The sequence below is a fragment of the Dromaius novaehollandiae genome, chromosome 2 (genome assembly GCF_036370855.1).
Source record: "Dromaius novaehollandiae isolate bDroNov1 chromosome 2, bDroNov1.hap1, whole genome shotgun sequence".
Taxonomy (NCBI): Eukaryota; Metazoa; Chordata; class Aves; order Casuariiformes; family Dromaiidae; genus Dromaius; species Dromaius novaehollandiae.
Genome location: NC_088099.1, coordinates 161088421 through 161109667, shown reverse-complemented (window position 1 = coordinate 161109667; position 21247 = coordinate 161088421). Strand labels below are relative to the sequence as shown.

General features: G+C 35.6%; 1 protein-coding gene across 6 annotated transcripts in view; it reads right to left on the bottom strand.

Annotated features, from left to right (window-relative positions):
- Window positions 1-21247, bottom strand: part of PHF20L1 (PHD finger protein 20 like 1) — a 54340-nt gene that overhangs the window by 23534 nt on the left and 9559 nt on the right. For 2 of the 6 annotated variants that reach the window (XM_064507888.1, XM_064507890.1), the window contains exons 3-12: window positions 20507-20678; window positions 20270-20354; window positions 19412-19500; window positions 16539-16601; window positions 12668-12875; window positions 11952-12080; window positions 7563-7645; window positions 3720-3972; window positions 1507-1704; window positions 1097-1303 (exon numbers count right to left, since the gene is read on the bottom strand). In XM_064507888.1, the coding sequence (XP_064363958.1) occupies window positions 1097-1303; window positions 1507-1704; window positions 3720-3972; window positions 7563-7645; window positions 11952-12080; window positions 12668-12875; window positions 16539-16601; window positions 19412-19500; window positions 20270-20354; window positions 20507-20678 (1487 nt within the window). The remainder of the gene's footprint in view (window positions 1-1096; window positions 1304-1506; window positions 1705-3719; window positions 3973-7562; window positions 7646-11951; window positions 12081-12667; window positions 12876-16538; window positions 16602-19411; window positions 19501-20269; window positions 20355-20506; window positions 20679-21247) is intronic. The other 4 variants (XM_026113679.2, XM_026113681.2, XM_064507889.1 and 1 more) reach the window with 3 other exon arrangements.

Here is a 21247-nt window from a genome sequence, read left to right as displayed (position 1 = left end):
GTTAAGCAACTATGCTGCAATTCAATAAAGCAATCAACATACAGAGTCAATGGGAACATGTGTATGCAGATACCCAAGAAGAAGCCATATATTTTAAACCTATCAAATATTGCAGCTATATTTTCACTTAATACAAAGTTGCTACAGTTTTTCTCCTAAACAAGACAAGTTATCTTTTCAGGATGGCATAAAGTTACATATTTTAAGGTCATGCTCCCCTCCCTTATTTTGAATCGCATTCATCAGAAACTTTCCCAGCACTGTACAGTAACTTGATTTTCCTCCTAATTTATTGAACAGCTTTCTCATTCAAAAAAAAACTCTAGTGAAAGAATTCTGTCTTGGAAGCCAATTAAAAACAAGTATGATGCTCACCTACGTAAGAGGCTTTTTTAAGAAGAAAATAAAGCATGTGGACACTTAACATTCAGTGTATGTCAAGGACCCGCTTTTAGGGTCCAGAAATTAGTATGGAAACCCTTTCTCGAGTCTCTCATTCCTTATATCCAAGTGATTCACTACCCAGTAAACTGATGAAGTGAGATGTAGCGCAGAGTTCCAGTACTGGGCTCTGCACTAACTTTGTGAAGGTGAACCCTTCCATAATCTATACAAATCATAGAGGAATTTTCAAAAGTATTTTCAAGTAATATTTCTTAAAAGGCAAATAACAAAATTTCAACTGCAAACCAAAGCAAAGGTTTGCAAAGGAATGCTGACTGATTCTGAAAAGTCTAGCAAGTTTTAAAGCCGAAGCCACAAGATACATGAGTTCATCACATGTATTAGTATGTTAGTAAACAGCTATATAAAATAACTTAGAAATTTTAACATTAAAAAAGCCTTTAGAAAGAAATACTACTTTTTATATGCCACTCTTTCTCAGTAGGATTAAATCAGATCCATCTTGAAGTGGTTAGAGAAAGTGCCAATGCAGTTCAAAGCTGGTGGGAGACAGAATCCAGATGGACCCCAGGAAGAGGAGTAAGCTGGAAGCCCGCACGAAAAAAGTCTATTCCTTCTTTTTGTGTGATCAAATACACACGTTTTAACCCTATAACTGTAAACTAACTGCTTGTAAACTGAATCTCTTTACCTGACGCTGTTGTAGCTACTCTTCCATCAGTTACTGCTTTGGAAGAAAGATATGTAATCATCTGAATATCTTCCTTTTCTTTATTGGGGTATTCATTACGGAAAGTGGATTCTGCGGATAATGGTGCTGTAACTTCGGAACTACGGCTTAAGTCAAGAGGGAGACATGGTCCACGCTTCTCAAGTGACATATGAGCAACATCAGGTACTACATAAAAGAAAGAATGTAATATTAAAAAAAAAAGATACATAGGCCCAATAAATAACAGTTTGTGTTGTGGTGTTACAGAACATATGAACAGCATAGAGCTATAGCTACAGTTAGTCAAAAAATCCCATTAGATGAGAAACATCTAATCTTTACGACTTAATTTCTCTTGGGCTGTTCTTTATTAGATTAAGATACATTACCCTCCAATTTTGATGGCTGTTGATTTTGAGCCCTGATGGAGAACACTTTTCCATCAGTAACTGAAGAGGGAGAAGAAACTTTTTCTACAGAATCATCAGGCAACGAGCAAGTGGCTAAACGCTGTGATCTTCTCCTCCGCTGGCTATGTTTGTAGGATCTAGGGGAATTCACTGGCTGTGATGGACCTAAAAAGAGATCTTTCAATGTTCATGAAGCAGAGATATACACCATAATCTTACCGTAGTATTTTAGAGATCTAGAGATGGGGAGTATTTTAAATAGCTCTCATCTGTAAAACTAGTAACCACAACAGAATTGGTAAATAATTAAAGAATATGACTACCAAAAAAAAGTTATGCTTGAGACATGATTTCGGTTTTTGCTTATTAAACATTTTTAGTGCATCTACTTTCCCACTGATAACATGTATTTACAAAAAGCAAAACCATCCAAAAAAAGCCATGAGAGTAGACCACTTTTAAAGGAGTAGGGCAATAGGGTTTTGCAGTATCAGATCACAGTTAAATAAATGATCACAATTAAATATCTAAAAAGTCAGGAATATTATTAGCATACAACTTTAAAAATAAATAAGCAAAAGCAGTGGTTTATATCTGATCTCCCCATTTTCTGCTAACCTGATATCAATACCCCAACTATACTTAAGATGTACACTGCCAGTGCATGGCAAAGCAAGAAGTCTCAAGAACCTCAAATTTAAAGAAAGGGGGATTGATATAGGATATTACAGGCCTGATTCATTAAAAAAAAGAAAACCATGCACACAGACATCCCTAACACTCTCCCCTTTCACATAGCTTTATAAACTGTACCTTGGAAAAATATCAACTCATATATTATTACACAGCAAATCACTTTTCTCATACAGACAGTTGAGAGTCAAATATGTGCAGATTCAAAAATAAAGACACAGCAAACATTAATTAAATTTCCATTTGAGTTGGTCAAGACTTGAAAGCCACTGCTCAAAAAACAACACTAAGAAGATCTAAGCTATTAAGCTACCAATTTTAAAATTAGATATTGCTAAAGAAAAGTCTAACTTCAGTCAAAAATGCAGACATCCTGAAGGATCCTTACTTACCATTCTCATGGGGGCAAGGACATTATTAAAGTAACGATGACTGATATTTTGTGGGGACACCTAGGGATACAATCTAAACCAATGTTTCCTGAATAAACAAAGATGACTGAATTTGCTCACCTCCCTCTCCCATTCATTTAAAGTTATCTGTGAGAAAAGATCAAAAGAAACAGTTATCTCCTAAGGGAAGATATCAATTAAAGGCCAAAGGGGAACACATAATGCAGGTAAATTCTTCAGTACTTATTTTAATCACTACTCTAGAAGTGAGCCAGAAGTCTTAGCTTTTGATTTACAGTAACCCATATTTATTTTAACTCTAGGCCTCATCACTTAGCATTCTTCTGGCAACAAACAGCCTGTTTTACAAGATCTAACTAAAGACTAAAAACTGAATTCATTCTCAACAAAAATTATAGAAAAATTCTACCTACATTGGCTTATATGAAACATTTCAATATTCCCCCCAAATAGCATAGTCAAGGATGCAGCACAGATTCTTCCCTTTTCTTCTGCCAACCGGTATTCTGGTACTTTGCAAGTCAATCACACATGTCAAGAGGCTGAACACCTATGGTACCTTTATGAGCTACATAAAACAGATCTTGTCATTTCCTCACCACAGATCTTGAACTCGTCTTTTCTTTCACGTCATATTTGGAGAAGATATCACATAAGGTAAGGAATACTGCAGTTAATAGGTGTAGCATTTCAGTCCGCTGAAAGCGGAATTTCTCAGAAAGGGAAAGATGCACAACCAAGAAGCATGTCTTTTCTTTTTAATGAATCAGGCCCCTTCAGAGGAGAGGTTTGATTTTTCCTCTATCACTCTTATTATTAATGTGGAGATTTAAACTATAGTGGAACTCAACCACTAAAAGCCAGAAGAGTACTGGAAGAGTAATTCGTACACTTTAGTATGTGACTTGACTTTTTAAAATATTGAGCTATCCCTAATTCTCCACTTTGACTTTTTTATTTTTTTTTAAAGCAGACTCATTTTTAAAAGCAGATTCATTTTTAAAAGCAACACTGATTTACAACCAAAAATATTTTTCTGTATAGCTTATAAGTAATTACGGAATTTTTTAAAATGTCTGTGCTCACTAGTTTTATTTATCACAGAAGAAGGAAGCTGAGAGACCAGCGTCAAATCCTCGACTTGTATTAACTCTGGGGAAAGTGGTGATTTAGGGGGCTTTATACACCCAGAAGAATCTCCAGATTCTTGTTTGCATTTCTTGCTGCGAGCCTTTCCTGAAGACAAAGTTGAGGATAACAGTGCAGGTTTCTGAATGCTGGCAGAACTGCTAATATCAGCTTCATTTTTTTTCTGACTTTGTGGTTTAGGTGAAATCTCCTGAATAAATAATAAAAAATTGATACTTTTATTTCAGTTTCTTCACTGTAGTTCTTGTATTCTACTTTGAACTTTTAAAGCAACTTTAGTATTCAAAACACATTTTAAAGCAACAGTTAATGTTATTTTCAATACAAATGAAAAATAGATCCAAACATATCACAGTCAACTCATCTTTTAAAGGGGCACTGTCAATTATTTTCAGTATTCAGAACACCTTCTTTTCTCACTATTTGAAATACCTACAAAAAGCCTGAAAACAAAACTACGTGCTTATATCCCCATTCAGAAAACCTACCAACATCTTTTTAGTTTGTCTCTTTCATATTCAGGGTGGCAGCAGCATCAATGAAGTCACAAAGAATAATTTGGAGAACACTGTTGTTAAAAGTTAGAATAAATATGCTGATCTAAGATGATCATAAAAAAAAATTAAAGTTGCCTTAGGAAAACTTTCAGTTTTTAATTAGGTGCTTGAGACAAATTTCACTTTTAGAGAAGAAACTGAAAAAGTTGACAATGCTCCTTTAAGACAAGTCTGAAAATAATTTAAGAACTCCCAAATATTGAACATGCTCTCACACAACCCCTTTCAGTGCTGGGAGTCTGGATTTCACCATATAATGTGCTTGTGCAAACACATGAAGAAATCACAACTTCTAGCACCACAGGGTTAACTAGATTGTTAACTGCAAGGGAAAAATGAGCAGATAAAGAGTTAAAACACTTTTTGGAAAAAAAAGTGATGCAACTTCCCGATAACGCCAGCTTTCATCCTTTTTCTCAACACACACAATGAAGTACTATTTTTATACAATTCACATGCATTGACAGACATTAGCATTGTATTTTTAGCTAGAAGGAATTTCTTCCAATTTTACTGGATAAGCTGTGCAAGTGTTACAACTTGCCCAGTAATGGCAAACTGCAATATCTGAAAGCAATTTCTTAAATCTGTCCCCTCTCTTGTCCCAGTTATATCACACAGCACAGTATCACCTAATAAAACCGTAATTATCAAAGCAGAAAGATATTTCTAGAATACTCTACTACTTTATCCAAACTAAACAGAAATGTCACCTCTTGATGATTTGAGGGTATTATTCAGGTTTTTTTGGTATAAATAACAACTTTATTTTCCACTGAAACATGGAAAGTTCCAGTGGAAACCAATATAAATGCATATTCTATGTACACAAAAAAGGCACCCTTGAATGCTATATGAATAGCTTATTGGAAGTACCATATAAAGATCCAGTGCAAAATGTCCCATTCAGCAGACATCAGTACTATCTTGAATAACTCCATTATACACATGTATCAAGTGCACTTTATTCATTTAAATAAAATATTCCGTGAACTGTAGAGTATACCTATGCTGGTTATAAGAGGTATTACCAGAAATTAATTAGAGCCATAACTTGTAAATAAACAATTTTATTGTTCATCTTCACAGATGTGAAAGACATTACTACAGCATCCATTACTTTCAAATTACAAAGTTATTTAAACAAGATTAAAAAATTAAATTAATATTTTGATAAGGTGCTTAACCTTTTAACAGGACAAATTAACATTAAAAACCTTAAAGACTTAATGCTCTTCATTCTAAGAAGGTCTTGGTCAAAAGGAAATATAGCATGACATACCCTAATACAGTTAAATATACTACTGTATCTGCACCTAATTGTCTGAGGTTTCAGGTTTAAGACACCTGTAAACTAAAATATATATATAAATATAAATAAAATATACTTCCATCAGCAAAGTAAGTTTCTGGCTATTGGGCTGAATACTTCTACCATGTTCTGTATTACATTATTAAAAAAACAAATAAAAAACCCTCAAGATATTATACCCATCTAATTTTATAGCAGTAGCAGACAAAACCTCTAATTAAGGGCTGTCAGCTTTGCTATTTGAAAATCTTTGGGGGGATTCTATAACTTGGCCACTTTAATTTGAACATGGGCAGGAACTTAGTGAAGAAAAGCTTTAAGCTCATAATTCCCCCCCACACACAATCATTTAAATATTTGTGGGGTTTCTGTTTTTAGACAGAGGGAAAAAAAAAACGCGAGAGTTTGGGATTTTAGATGCCTCTTTAAAAGAGCTTAACTAGCATTTCCAAAAATGAGGTTTTTCAGACCATTAGCATGTAAACAATGACAGAGACATCTGTATTTTTATTTCTAATCAACAAAACAGAAACAGCTGAGTTACTAAATCTAAGAAATAACAAAAAATAACAAAAAGTTTTTAATAAATATGCACTGTAGTTTATACTGTTGCATACACAGTCTATGTAAACCACAAAGTCCCATTCATCTCAATGGGATTCTGCAAGGTAAGATTTACATTGTAATGATTCCTCCAGAAACAACATGCTCTCAGCCATTTCACAGTTTTTTGCACATTGAAAATATTACACACAATAGCAACAAATCATAGCATCTTTAATATGCAAAAATTTGAGAAATGGAATGTCATGTCAATACATTGTAAACCTTTATGCAAAATATCAGTCAATGCATTGGCACCGCAGTGGCTCAGTTAGCCGTTACAGTGACAGCATTAAAAACAGAAAACAAAGTTCCATTGACAGCACTCGTATCCAATGTGGTATCAATGGAAAAAAAACCCACAGCAACGCAATTATATATCAGCTCTAAAGAACCAGTACAACGAAAATATCAAAGGAAGTTTGGGGTACGGACTGCTTATAGAGTGTGCCGGGGCTTAAGAATAGAAGTGCTCTTTTAAGAAGTGCATGAAGCAAGGCTATTTTATTTAAACACTGCCATTAATGAATGAAAATGAATACAAAAAAGGTGTATTAAAACTACGTTAAGGCTCTGATTTAAACCAATGCAAAGCAAAAATGTCCAGCATCAAGACTACTTTTCATCCTCAGCTTGCTTTACCGTGTTTAAGCATTCAGCCCTTTTAATATGCACAATAATGCACAGCTGAGTCAAGCAATGCCTGAACACAATGGAATAAGCCAAAGACAAAGTAGCAGCCTTTAGGTCCTGCAAATACGCAGATTTAAAAGTCAGACCCTTAACATTATTTAAAAGTTTCTTTTTTGTATTTATTAAAATACACACTCTAGCAAAATGTATGGCTCATTGAGCAGTTCATAAAACACAAACAGTCTACAACACCAATTCTTACAATATAAAAGAAACTCCTTACAAAAGAAGTTTTACTTGATGTCAAAAAACCCTGTTTCAAACACAAATTAAATTTGTGTAAGGGTCTTCTAAGCCAGTCATGATCGTAACTCCAGCCATAAAACTGGACCTTGGGAAAGCGGTCTCCTGATTTTTGTTACATGGTGACTTTTTGCTTTTGTTTTTTGTTAGTTTATTTTCTGATATGAAAGCTCATTACTGAAACTCAAGTTAACTCTGTGGTTTAAGACAATTAAAAACTGTACATCTGGCTATGAGGAAATGTAAACATAAGATTGAGTTTCAGTTCCCTATTATATATGAAGGGGTAAATTTTAGTGTTGTAGGTACTACACCTCCATGGCACACTCCAGTGGGAACCTTGCAAAAGAATCAAACTCTACCATTTCATACCTGCTCCAGGACTGGAGCTGTTTCTTTGTTGCCTTCCTTCTTTTCAGCACCATCTGCAACAACAGCTTTGGATGCCAATAAACCTTAGGAAGAAAAATTGCAAAATTTTTATTTAGTAAAAGCTTGTGAGGAATTTGGAAAATAAAACAAGATGATGAAAGAAGAGATAAGATGCCCATTTCCAATGTAATTCTCTCTGAAACACCTCCACACAAAGCTAAACTTGGTAAATTGGAAGGAACAAGTTTTAGGATGTTCCCATGATGGTGAGCTACCATGAGAGGTACTTTTCTAGCACTTCCACCAGGAAGACAAAAAAAAATCAAATCAACAGTCATAAAATAATGCCTCACCATTGTGAAGTGCTTGGGCTTTAAAACCAAGCTGATAATCCTTAAATAAGTTTTTGAGAAATCCTTTTCTTCCTCCCCACCTCTTCTGGGTTTCAACATGTTCCCATAAGGCAAAAGTGTTTAGAATATTGGGGGGGGGGGGGGGGGGGAAGTGATATTTTGGTAGAGAACTGCCAAATTTTTCAGTGTTCCACATGAATTACTAGTCACTTATTTCATTTATTTTTTCTGTTAGATTAAGTCATGCTTTAGTTTACTGGGTGGGAAGCAAATGTTTAAAAAACTTTCAGAAGACCATCTTCACAACAAGAGGTGCAAAGTACTATGATTTTATAGCTACAGAAATAAGTTAACTGCAAAACACAGAAGCTTACTTAGCCCTATGGTATTAATACAAATATTATCTGAAAAGATTTTAATTCTGCATTGGATTTCATAAAAGAAGATGCTCTTGCATGCAAATTAACCTTTGCAACTCTAATGATCTTTCTTAATTCTCTGACTTTATACATGCTCTTTATTTTGACCACTGTCACAAAACGTGAAGTAATTTTCAAAGTTAAGTGAAATATATTTTTATATATTAGACAGTGAGATACAGGCTAGATTTCAGCTTTTGAGGTTCTACAGACAGAGTCTAAAAATTTACTATCAGAATTTCAGTAACAATAATTTCTTTAAAAAAAATCACTGCAGTGCTGTCCTGCATCTAACCTTTGCAGAAAAACGAAAAAGAACATTACACTTGGGGCAGTATTGCACACATTTGACGACATGTAGGAATAAGGTGGGGCTAACCTGCACAAGGGCTTTCTTTACATTTTCATGTCTGCAGTAACAAAAATCTCCAATGTAAAAAAACAGATTAAGAAAGTACCTGTTAATTCTTGAAAATATTCCCAGATGAACTGAAATACTGTCTGCACTAACATACACCTGAAGATAATTTCCTGTCTGAGAGTGCTCAAATACATCTCAAGCTATAATGACTCATTTATCTACTTTAAGGGCTTTATTTTTTCTACCTAGAAGTTCACGGTTCAGAAAGTAGAACAACAAAATTGACCTAAATTCTGGCAGGCCTGTGAATATAACAGTCCTCCTTATTTCCTTCTTCATCAGGTATCTTGCTAACCAAACACCATGTCTGTAGAAGACAAGACAACTCTACAAGCACCAGCACTACCACTGGACCATCTCTGGTCCGTAACAGAACATAAGAAATAAAAAGCATGATATTAATTGTTCTTTTAGATAATACTGTAGTGGGAGACGGGGAAGCAAGCATTCCAACAGAGGCAAAAACTAGCTGGAGAGAGACACTAATATCTTCTTAACCAGAGATAACTTTCGCCTTCTGGAAACGTAATTTCACCCAATGGTAGCAGCAGCAGAAAAAAAAACTGAGCAATATTTTATTACCTGGTAAGCAAAGAACACCAGGTGCAGCTGCCACCCTTGCAGCAAGCAGGAAGAATGAACGAACATTCAATGAACAAATACTGAATGTTGAATTTAAAAAGAGTTCCCTTCAAACAGCCTCCTACAGCCAAATTATTTGCTCTACTTTTACTTCCCCAATATAGCCATAAGCCATTTGGTAAGTGAATGTTTTCTAACAGCTATAATGCTTTATTATTCTCTTGTAACCGTTTTGATGGGTACACCCATCATAAACATAATCCCTAGCCTTCCTTCAAAGCAAGAAGTAAAACTCATGCTGGCGACAAAAAAAAGTATATAACGTATATAACGTTCAAGTATAAGAAATCAGCACATAGCAAGAGGAAGTGTGATCATCAGCAGTTACATTTTCAAAATACTCCATCATTCCATGCAGCAATAAAAAAATTACACTATGATCTGCAAAAGTAGGGTGCTGGTTCGAAAACAGTTCATACATAGAATAACTACCAAGCATGACAAATTCTGTCTTGGAATTAAAGGATTAATTCACTTTCACTGAATAATCTCAGTTAGTAGAGTAAGTTTTCATGGAGACAAATAGAAACTGGTTTTAGAAAGATAACTCAACAGCTGCAGCATTATGTCGTCTAATTAATCAGTTTGGTCTATATGAGGCCGTTTGTGATTACTGTCACAACACTTCTTAGGACAGCAGGATCTTTCCATAAGCACAGAAAAATATCATTTCTGGAACTACAGGCTTTTCAACTGCTTTTGGTATCTTCTGCTACAACTTATCCTCCTGCTGCTTCGCGGCAATTAGGTTGAGATTTAATAAAGGGAGTGAGCAGTATGAGCTAAGGAGAGTAGAAATGAGACTGAAGCGATCAGTCATCCAAACTCCATACAAAAGAGGAAGCCTTCCAGGAAAGGAAATTCTGGAGACTGAAGGGTCTTTTTATTAAAAAAACAAAAACAAAACAAAGAGCACTGCCTTCATACCATGCTCCATTTTGACCCATTTCATTTGTCTACTCCTTTAGTGTGAAAAGAGATTGAAAGAGATTGAAACTGAACAACACTTACAAGAAAACTAAATGTTCTCAGCTGACTTACAAAAGGTCACATCAGCAGAAACAAGTCTGCAAAAACTCATCAGGCAGTTTAGTAAATAAGGTTATTTTTGCCTTATAGAAATAATTGACTTGTTATATGAATGACCTAACTCTACTGTATCTACTAGGAAAAATCTCCTCTTTAGCACAAAAGAGTTTGTCAGACTTCATGTTAAGTTTTATTTATTAGAATTATGAGAGGAATGCATTTCTTTCTTGCTTTCTGTCCAAGAGACCTCTTAAAGGGGAGCTTCACAACTTCTTTCCCCTAGCTTTTGAAGTGTGCCCTGATACTTTCCCAGTACAGGCACAAACGTACTACCTCATCCTAAATACCAATGGATCAATGCTCACAACACAATTTGCTTATTAGGAGGGGGTAGAGGAGGAGAGCTACAAATAGAAATGATTTCTCCACATTTGTCTAAGTAAATTCCTATTACATTTTGGAATAAAACACATACAAGAGAGAGATGGAACTACTGCAGCGAGTCCAGCAAAGGGCTAATAAAATGATTAAGAGATTAAGGAACTAGAGCATCTCCTGTAAGGAAAGGCTGAGAGAGCTGCGACTGTTCAGCCTCCAGAAGAGAAGGCTTGGCAGGGGGCGGGGGGGGGTTAATTTTATCAATGCATACAAATATCTGAAGGCAGGTTGTAAAGAGCATACTCTTCAGCTGAGACGAGCGACAGGACAAGAGGCAATGGGCACAAACACAGCTCTGTCTGAACAAAAGGAAAAACTTCTTTACCACGAGGGTAACAGAGCACTGGAACAGATTACCCAGGGAGGCTGTGGAGCACCCCTCCTCGGAGATATCCAAAAGTCATCTGGACAGCTAACGCTGCTTGGGTAGGGCGGTTGGACTAGATTTCCACAGGTCTCTTCCAACCTCAACTGTTTTTTAGCTCTACATTTTATAGCTCTACATACGTTTTCCTTTAATACCCTTGAGTTATAAACATAAGGAACATACGCTTTGGATACTGTCAAACCCTTTTAGCTCTTCTTTGTTTCAATTAATATCTAGGCTTCATACTTCTAAATCACATACTATAAACTCTTTTCAGCAACTGTTTTACTTTACAACAAACTGGAATAGAATGTTTGATTTTCCCAAACCAACGACAGCATTAATTTACAGTGGTGGTATGTAACTCATGACTCTTAGGAACTTGTGCAAACACCAAATTCACCAGATAATGGAGAAATGGAGCAGGTGGAGTTAAAAAAACACACACATATGCAAGAAATTGATCAATTCAGAACTGTTATCTTCCTATAAAGTTAAAAATACAAGTCAAGTCAGAGACTCTTCTTTGAATTTACAAACAAATTTGATTTTATCACCACTTCTAGATTCCTTTAAAAGTCCAAACAAGAGACTGTAGTTAATATCTGCCCGATGAATGTGCTTTTATTGATCTACTTGAGTACCTTATATGTACGCATGTGTATTTCAATGCATTAAAAAGGAATAAATATCTTAACAACAACAAAAAAGGAAGTTTACCAGTGATCTTGTTAAGACGAGCTCTCTTTGCCTGAAACGAGTTGCCTAGATTACTTTTCCTCTTGTGGGATAACGTGTTCTCTGCCTGCACAAAGGCCATCTTTGGAACATCCACTACAGGAAAACCTACTGTTAAATAAAAAGAGAAGTCTAGTAAGCTCACATTTAATAAATATTTAACAAAACTAAAATATTTTAATATTTCAGAACCACTATTAGAATACAGTAATTAAAAAACTTTATAGTTACTAAAAAAGAAATGGACACATTCTAAAGATTTACAGTATCATAAATTGAAGCATTAGATGCAAAATACTTAAAAATTGCAATTTTTACTCAGTATTATGAGAAATACAGTACCAGACTTAAAATGAACAAATTTTTATCAACCCAGAAACAGAGCTTCAACTATCCCTGAATATGGAATCACCACCCATATTGGAAAAGTTATCTTAAACAATATCTAGAAGTATCTCACAGTTAACAGAAGATCCAGGTATTGGAAGCAGAACGCACAGTAACGTCATTCAAAAACCTATATTTCGTTCTTAAGGGTGGACAGAAGTTTTGCAAAAAGGCAAAAGGCGTAACTGCTGACCCAACCAGATTTCACTGAAAAAAACAGTTTCCTATCTGATTAATGGTATTTAATTAAATAATTTATTAAATTCATTAATTAAGAGTGCTATTTCATCTTTTATAGAATCTGTTTTTACCAAATGTGTCACTAGATGTAGGTTCTTCTTCCTTTTTTTGGACTTCCTGCATGATTGTAGAGGTTGAAGTTTCTTCCTTTTTTGAAGGAACTTTTAGCCATTTTCTCTCCTCTTTATCTTTATTGCTGTTTGCGCTGGTTCTAGGTTTACTTCCTGCTTTGTTCTTGGCTGCTGCTGCTGCAGCAGCTTTGACCAAAGCTATCCAATCCTCCAAAAAGGAAAAAAGGTAAGTATTAAAAACAGTTTGAGACTCAAATAAAAGATATTTATATACCCAGTGCAATTTCATCTAGAAATGTTCCAAAGCAGTTGAATTTAGTTTTATGACTAGTACTCATGGAGTGGCAAAAGGAGTTTCCCAAATTGCCTATATAAACTTGAAGTATTATCAGTATGTCATGTGGATAAAGAGCAAAAGAAAAAAACCTTCAAAAGGACACTGTATACAGAATTCTGGCTGCACTAGTTCCCTACCACCTCTTTTACATCTTACAGATTTAGAAACTCAAGAGCTCCCAAACCCAAACAAACCACTGACTTTATTACCTTTCTAGCCGTGACATACCTCAATTTCACTGCAGCTCAAATTTAACTATTATTCAAAATTACAATCAACTTTAAGCGTGGTCCAGACAACTGCATGACACATGGACAGAGCTCTTCCTGAATTACATTCCTAAAGCACTGACAAAGCTTTTATAATTATACTTGTGTTTCTACAGTAACTACAGATAGTATTCTTTTTGTATTTTATTTTTCATGGTTTATTCAATAATTTCAGTAAAGCTCTCCATAACACAACTGAATTTCACAATCCACATTTAAGGTAACTAAAGAGTACCATTTGGAAAATGGTTAATTTGATCATACACAAACATCCAGGGAGTAAAGAGGAACCTAGAGCCAAATTCATCTAACCTTAGAAATGTAAATGAAGTCTCTAGTCATCCTATAGTCAATGGAGAGAATTAAATAGCTCCAGAGGCAAAGTCAAGCTCTTTCCATTAGTCTAGAGTAATCAGAGCAGATGTCTCCCAAGTGTCAGGGATCAATGCGATTACAAGAAATTTGGCTCAACCCTTTTTATTAAAATATTTTTTCAAATATTCTGTAACATCAAGCTCCATAGAGAAATTATGTGTAATATAAAAACCCAGAGCAATGTTCACATTCCACCAATAAGTATTAAGTATCTGAATACGTTTTTGAAGAACAATTAATTTACTGCAGAGATTTGGCTCCAAGAGTGTTTTAGGTTTGTTGCGCCAAATATAAGAAAACCCCTTATGATAAGAACTCCATTTTTGTCAGTTTTTTGCATGAGTGCTTTAAAAATAGTACAACTTCCTTTCAACTTTAAACCATAGTTTATCCTTGGCTGTTTTCTTATTGTTATGTTATCATATGAGATACTTAAAGTACCTTCATTTTTATAACTCATTTCATACAAAACACAATCTTTTTTTTCCTCCACTCAGTACATTCTACAAATCTTTCAAATTTCGGTTCTACTGAGGTTTCTTTGCCTTCTTTGATGTACGAGGAGAGCATAACACAAATTACAGAAGTGTTACTTTTTCCTGTATTATGCTTTTCCTTTTACAAAGCTCAATATACCACTCACTGCTTCGCACAAGGTACCCATCTATATAGTGTCAAACTACACACTTTGAAACCAAAGCAGTTTTGGTTCCTCTAAAATAAAGTGTTTCATCTCCAAACTGCCAAAGCAAGATGCATACGCCCAGTTTGGCTAGCAGGAAAACAGTTTGGAAGCGCTTTGCACAACAGGCAGCTCCCAAAGCCATTTGGTGCCCTGCCAGCCATGAAGAGCGTATCTAACTGCTAGCTGGAGAATCGATCAAAACCACACGAGCCTCTTGCTTGACCAGCCAAAAAAAGAACACATTAGCTCTGGTCCATCCGGAGCCTTTCCCATCCAGCAGGTCAAAAAAAGGATTGAGCTTTTTCTGCTGGTGGGGAGATAGGAGACCTGATGGTACGGTTGTACTGTGCTCTGGCCAAGGGATGAAGAGGATCAGTAACATGGCTGGAGCTTAGATTTTATGATATGAGCAGGGAGAAGAGGAAGTGTGCCCAGTATCAAAGCAGCTTCTTAACAGCTTTTCCATTTTCAGTCAAGTTAGGCACCCTGAAGTCAGAAGCTTTCCAATGAGGATTTCAAGCTTCAAGGGGCACGTTGAAGCAAGTATCCCGGTTGAACTGTAACTGTTCTTGTGCAAAACAAAGGCATTTTTGTTTTTCATTTCATTGTTGGGTTACTTTCCTTAAGACATGGAGCTTACAAAGGGTGGCAGGACACACACAACAATGAAACAAGGTTAAACATCCAGAAGCCAAAGCAGAGAGATGTTATTTATGGTGACGTTTATGCTTTTTCTCCTAGATTATCTTTCAAAATATAAAACTCAATTAAGAGAACTGCCTGGAAACTCTGTGGGTCCATTTTTATACTGGCTGAGCAAAACAGCTATACACATTGAAATGACAGAGAATTTCTGCTTTTTAACCTTTAACTCCTTCTGAGTGACTATCCAGCTGCACAGCTCCCGACCTGTGAGAACTACCTAAACATCTGGGATGCTAAGGTGACCACCCTTCTTTTGAAAGATTCAGGAATTTCTACTTCAAAAAGACGTGATTCTTTTAAAGATGTGCTTTTGCCTTTTCTTTTCTTTTTCTTTTTTTTTTTTTTTTTTAAGAATTTTTAGAAAGTTTTAACAAAAAATGGGGGAAGCTAGAACAGCAGGAAACTAAATCAGAGAGAACATTGAAATCTCTCTCTAGATAGGACTGTTGTAAGGCAGTCTACTCTGACATCCACAATAGCAGGATACTAAGTATCAGAGATATTGCATAAACCAGTCATAAATCTTTAACAGCAGAATTTTTTTCTGGTGCATTCAGTAAACCCAAAGCCCAGGACCCAAACAGGAGAACATTATGAAGGAATAAAGTAAAATTCTCCTAAGGTAAGTTTTCCGTACTTCTCCCTAGTGCTCCGACTTTGGCTCTTTTTTGCTGTGGTTTTGTAATTCTTTACCAGGCTCACATCTGACCTGATTTCCCCCTTTCCCACAGTATCTCACCACAGTGAATGCTTGTCACTTATGTATATAACTTTTTAAAAAAAGCTGATCTTCTTTCTTTTCCCCTTTTCCCTCCTAAAGTTCATCTTTTAAGCAAGCAAAGATAATTGGCAGGAGAGAAGTAACAGGACACTGTAGTTAGAAGACAAACCTTCACCTTACGGTTACTTCGGAAAATTGTCATTATGCTGGTTAGATTCACTAAACCAAAGCATAGGAAACTGCACGATCAAGAAATTAGCATTAATTAACCAACACCCTTACACATCGATTGGCAAAGCAAAACCAAAAAGCAAAAAATTTTATTTTAAAGTATTCCGTTGCATAATCTTAAACCTGCAACAGTAGGAAGGCAAAGGCAGGATCATTTCTAAACTCCAACCCTTGTGCCAATTCCGGAATTCAAATAGATCATTCTCCCTTCACCAGCCTACAACCACCACCTCTTTGCATCTCTGTGGTACTACCACTTCAGCTGTTTTTCCTCTCCTGACACATCACAGTTCCCGACTCTCACACACTCATACATGCATATACACAAAGCACCAACCACCTACTGACTGTCTAATCAAGACCGGACTCCTTACCCTCACCTTTCAGATTCTAAACAGTCTGCCCCACCTACATCTTGGCTCACACCATATCCTGTCATATCTTCTTTTTTCCTCTGTCCCCATCGCAAATTCATGCTTTTTCCTCAGCTTCCTCTTCCTGGGTGCCAAGTCCCCTCCCTCTCCTTCAAAACCCTCCTCAAAACTCACTTCTTTTGGTTCGATTTCCGTCACTAATCTCAGCTCCGGCGCTATCTGCTCCCTCTCGCGCGCCTAATTACATCGAAGATAAAACAAAAAACATGAAACAGAAAAATTAAGTTATCTGAATACTTCATATGTGCTCTCACAAGGGCAGTCTCAATATCCCCATCTTATTTCCTTTTCCCTCTGCACTGCTTTAGCCATATTTCTGTGTTATTTCAATTAATTTGAGCTTCTCCGCAGAGAAACCTAGCCCATAGTCTCCATACATTGAACTACACAAATACTTTCATTGTTAAAAATAATTTTTTTGCTTTCTACCCTCACAGCTAACACTTATAAAAACACACATCTGAAACTCAAAAATGGAGTTTAAATGTTAGTGTCTACAATCTCTTTAAGACACAGTAAGCTCAAATAAAATAATCTATTTCCTTTTGAAAACAGTATACTGCTATTGTTGTCAGCATCCTTAAATTTACTGAAAAAAATAAATGTGCTTAGTATAGGCATTTGACTCGGGAAGCAATAATCACTGTTCTTTCTCTCTTGGTCAGATGCAGTCAGTCACTCTCTTTTAATAAGACTGGGAACTGAAATATTACTACTTGCATAAAAATTGATTTTTACATGCTTGTTTATAAGTATTTTCTACCACCAATATTCACTAACAAATAATTAAATAGTCTATATCCCTCTTTGTCAGAGTAATGACAATTCTGCACATGTAGCACATAACTTCCAAACCAGATCTTGCATTGTTAAGCTTGCTAATACTCTAGAATTTAAAGAAGCTTCTTAAACACAGACACATTGCTTGAAATTTATTTTCCTTTGGAAAAAGATGGAAACAAACTGTAGGTTTAAGTTAGGCATGAAATGTCAGATCTGCCAACTGCGCTTTCTCAAATCAAATTATATTCTTGGCTTTTTTGGGCTATAAATCACTTTTAATAAATGTCTTCACATAGCATAATAAGGTAAAAACCTGAAAACATTAATTTGAGTTCGACTCAAATGTTGGCTTAGACTAAACACAGTTTCTGATTTTCAAACAAAATCTTAGATTACATTACTATTAAAGATCACAAAAATATTTTGAAAGGCAAACACTTTTGCCATAGCATAACGATGTAGCAGATGTTGCAGAAAAAAGGAGCTTTGTCTTTGAAAGCTACAGAACTTTGTGCCTATCTCCAATTTTGCACAATGAAATACCAAGTCTAATATCAATTAATGTTGCAGGAAGCATATCTGGTGCTCCTCTTGCTGCAAGACAGCCTTGAAAAATTTAATTCCATCAAAAGAAGTGTTAAGTTTGGCCCACTTTTTCTTTCTCAAGACTTCATTGAAGCCACCTATATTCAGCCACTGGGATGCATGAACCTGATACCATCACTGTCAAACACTAAAGAAAACTAGAAATTGTAAGATGAGCTGGGCTGCCACCAAAAGTATCTGGACATCAAAATGGTAGCTAACCAGCATCTGTAAGAAAATGAATCTGTTTTTACATTTTAACCTGAAAATGCCTATGGCCTAAGAGTAGTAACTCAGGACTAGACACAATATGGCTACCTACAAAAAGCACAGGACTGAGAGGAAGAGACTCCTTCACATTATCACAGAAGGGCTATTTTAGTCCAGTCACAATCCCATTAACCAAGTTTTCCTTTTCACAAAGTCAAATGAAATACTCTAGCTTCCTAACTTACTGTCATAGTGAAAATATTAATTGAAATATTATACACTGATTTGACAAAATTATTTTAACATTGCAGCAAGTTGCCACTAGTAGCCTGAATATGGACTTCAGTTTAATCTCTTTAAGGAAAGGTGGTTTAAACAGTGCAAATGTTGCCTGCACAGTGTTCCAGCGCTCAGATGTTCAACTCTAATATACAGCCACCTGCAACACAGAGGAGGAGGCCAGGACACAGAACTGTTTTCAAGACAGTTCTTGTCTCCACCTGCCCTCGTTACATGAGCAAAATATGGGTTGTTGCAACAGTAATTGTGAAATATCTGAGTTTTGTTTGCCCCAAAGAAAATTTGGAATAAATAAGAATAGTCTTTTCACATTTCTTATATCTCAGTTTCAAGCAGTTTCAGTGGAGTTACTTCTCATTAATTATGAAAATACAGTTATCATGCAAAATAAACTCCATATAACTTTCACAGAACGCATATAACTGGTTTTGATGTTGGTTTTATTTTTTCGGGGAAGTAAAGATACAGCTAGAGACTAAATTATATCCTCTATTTCGCAGCCTGCATCCACATCTACTCAGCATCTCTTCTTTAAGAGCAATGAGGACAGTGTCACAGGTAAGAGTAATATTTACCTGTCTGAACCCCTGAAAGTTCAGATACAGGGGAGGAAAAAAAACAATGAAACAGTGATGTTAACAAGAACATGTGGGCAAAAACCTATCACTGTAACAAGCCAAGGGGGGAAAAGGGGGCGTGGAGGGGGGGAAAAAAAAAAAAAAAAAAAAGATCACCAGCACAGACTACTGGCAAGCTAAAGCTTTTTCCTGACAGGCCACAAAATAAAAAAAGAAATTGTCTGGGTGCCCCTGTGCTTGTAACCTCCACAAGACAAAACTCTGGAAAAAGATTAGTCAGCAGTGTACAGCATCTAGACATTTCAGATAAAGGCAACATTACTAGAACAGCACACACTCCAAAGCATCATAAGCATCATCCATAAAACTGGTGAAGCAAGATAGTGAAGGACCAAGAATAAAAAGACTAAAACTAGTCTAAAAACTAGATCAAAACTAGTTATGCTAGATGATACTTCTACTAGCTTTCAGAGCTCAAGGTATTACAAAAATCAATATAAGAACTAACAAAAAGACACCTAATATTCTTACCTGCCCTTTTGCATCCTCTGGCATAGATTTGATATGCATCCTCTTAAGACATCGAATCACACCATCATAGAACTGAACTGTGAACGTTCCTACAAAAGAATTGATATAATCATTATAAATAGTTAAGAAACAAGTATGCCTCATCACTCTGTAATTACCAAAATGTTTCATAGGCTATAGGAACAAAGTCACTCAATGTTAACTACATGCAGGATCAAGAATTTTAAGAAAAATGAAAAACTCTGCTTTTATACTGTCGGTTTTCATCCACTTGCACAATTCCAAGCGAATTTAAGCTACCACGTCACTTTTCTTCATACTACATTGATTGATGCAACATTTAAGCTACCACTACAGGGAAACAATTCAATTCACAAAAAATGCTTGTTTGGTTTAAACTACAGTAAAAACTTTGAATTCATTCGATGTTCATTAAAAAAAAACTCCATTGTGAAGCACTGCATCTAAACTAAGTTTTTCTTTTAGTTCTGCATTTCCATTATTCTACAATCAACAGAACTTAAAAACACTTATTTCCTAAAACAATTAGGAAAATTTAAATACGGCAAAGTTAAAACACCAACAGTACAAAATATTTATAACACTACGCAAAGGATATTTTTCTCATTGCTGAGGAAATATTCAGCATTTTATCTTCTAGGAGATATTTCAATTTTTTAATTTCATACAGATAAAAGATCAAATCTCTTACTAAATTTGGTAGAACAGAAACATATTCAGCAGTACATTGAGGCTACAAAGGAAGTTTTTATATGCATGCCACTTTTAAAGTGGACTACAGCTATAGCACAGCATATGAAAACAGTCCTTACAGATGGGTCATATACGAATACATACCCTCTTTATTAATTGCTTCAATCTTTGCAGGATAATATCGACAGTCTGTCCAACGAGCTAGGACTTCTTCTCCAGGTTTAAAATCCTATTTTAAACAATTTTAGTTATTAATATTTTAAACATTTAGATTTCTTCCTAAAAAGTCTTAAGCATTGTGCACTAGAGAGATTTAATGTAGGAAAACAAATGTAACAGCTTACCAAAAAAAGTCAAAGCCAAAATAAACGTGCCACTTACAACAAATTCTTCATCATCTTTCAGCCCTTCTTTCCTTAATGCTGGTCGCTCCAAGGGTCGCAACCTATTGCTGTCCCAGTAAATCCACTCATCATAGCGATGACTCCAGCGTTCAAAATGGACCAACATCTTCCCTTCTTCATAGTCTATCTTCTCAATACGAGATGGATACCTTGAATGATAAATGCAAACTGATAAGTTCAAAAGCTTTTTCCAAGCCTTTTTTTTTTTTAAATATACACCAGTACTTAGAGAAATCTCCGAGTCTGAAAAAGATTAGGATGTTAAACCGTTAGCAGGATAACATTTAGTTCAAAAGACAGCTGCACATTATTGATATATCATCAGCTTCATCATAGGTGATTATATACAGACATAAACCTGAAACTGTCAGACTAAGACTGCTTGAAATTGATAACAGAAGTCTGTGCTTAGCTGTTTTAAAACCTGTGTTCATTTAAGGCAAAAAACTATGCGGATTTTTGTTTGCTTGGGGGTGGGAAGGAAATCAACTAGTTTTAGATGTACATTCATTACCCTTAACATATGAAGTGTCTCACCAAACTGTTCCATTGATTTCAGACAAATACAAGCATCTAATCAAAACAAGTCAACTGAATATTTCCAGTCTAAACCACTTATTAATTTAAAGATCAGCTTCAATGATTTCACTGCCATTAAATCTGATTCACAGTACTTATGTTTAGCAGTCACTTCTTTGTAACTGCATATCCACTAGAA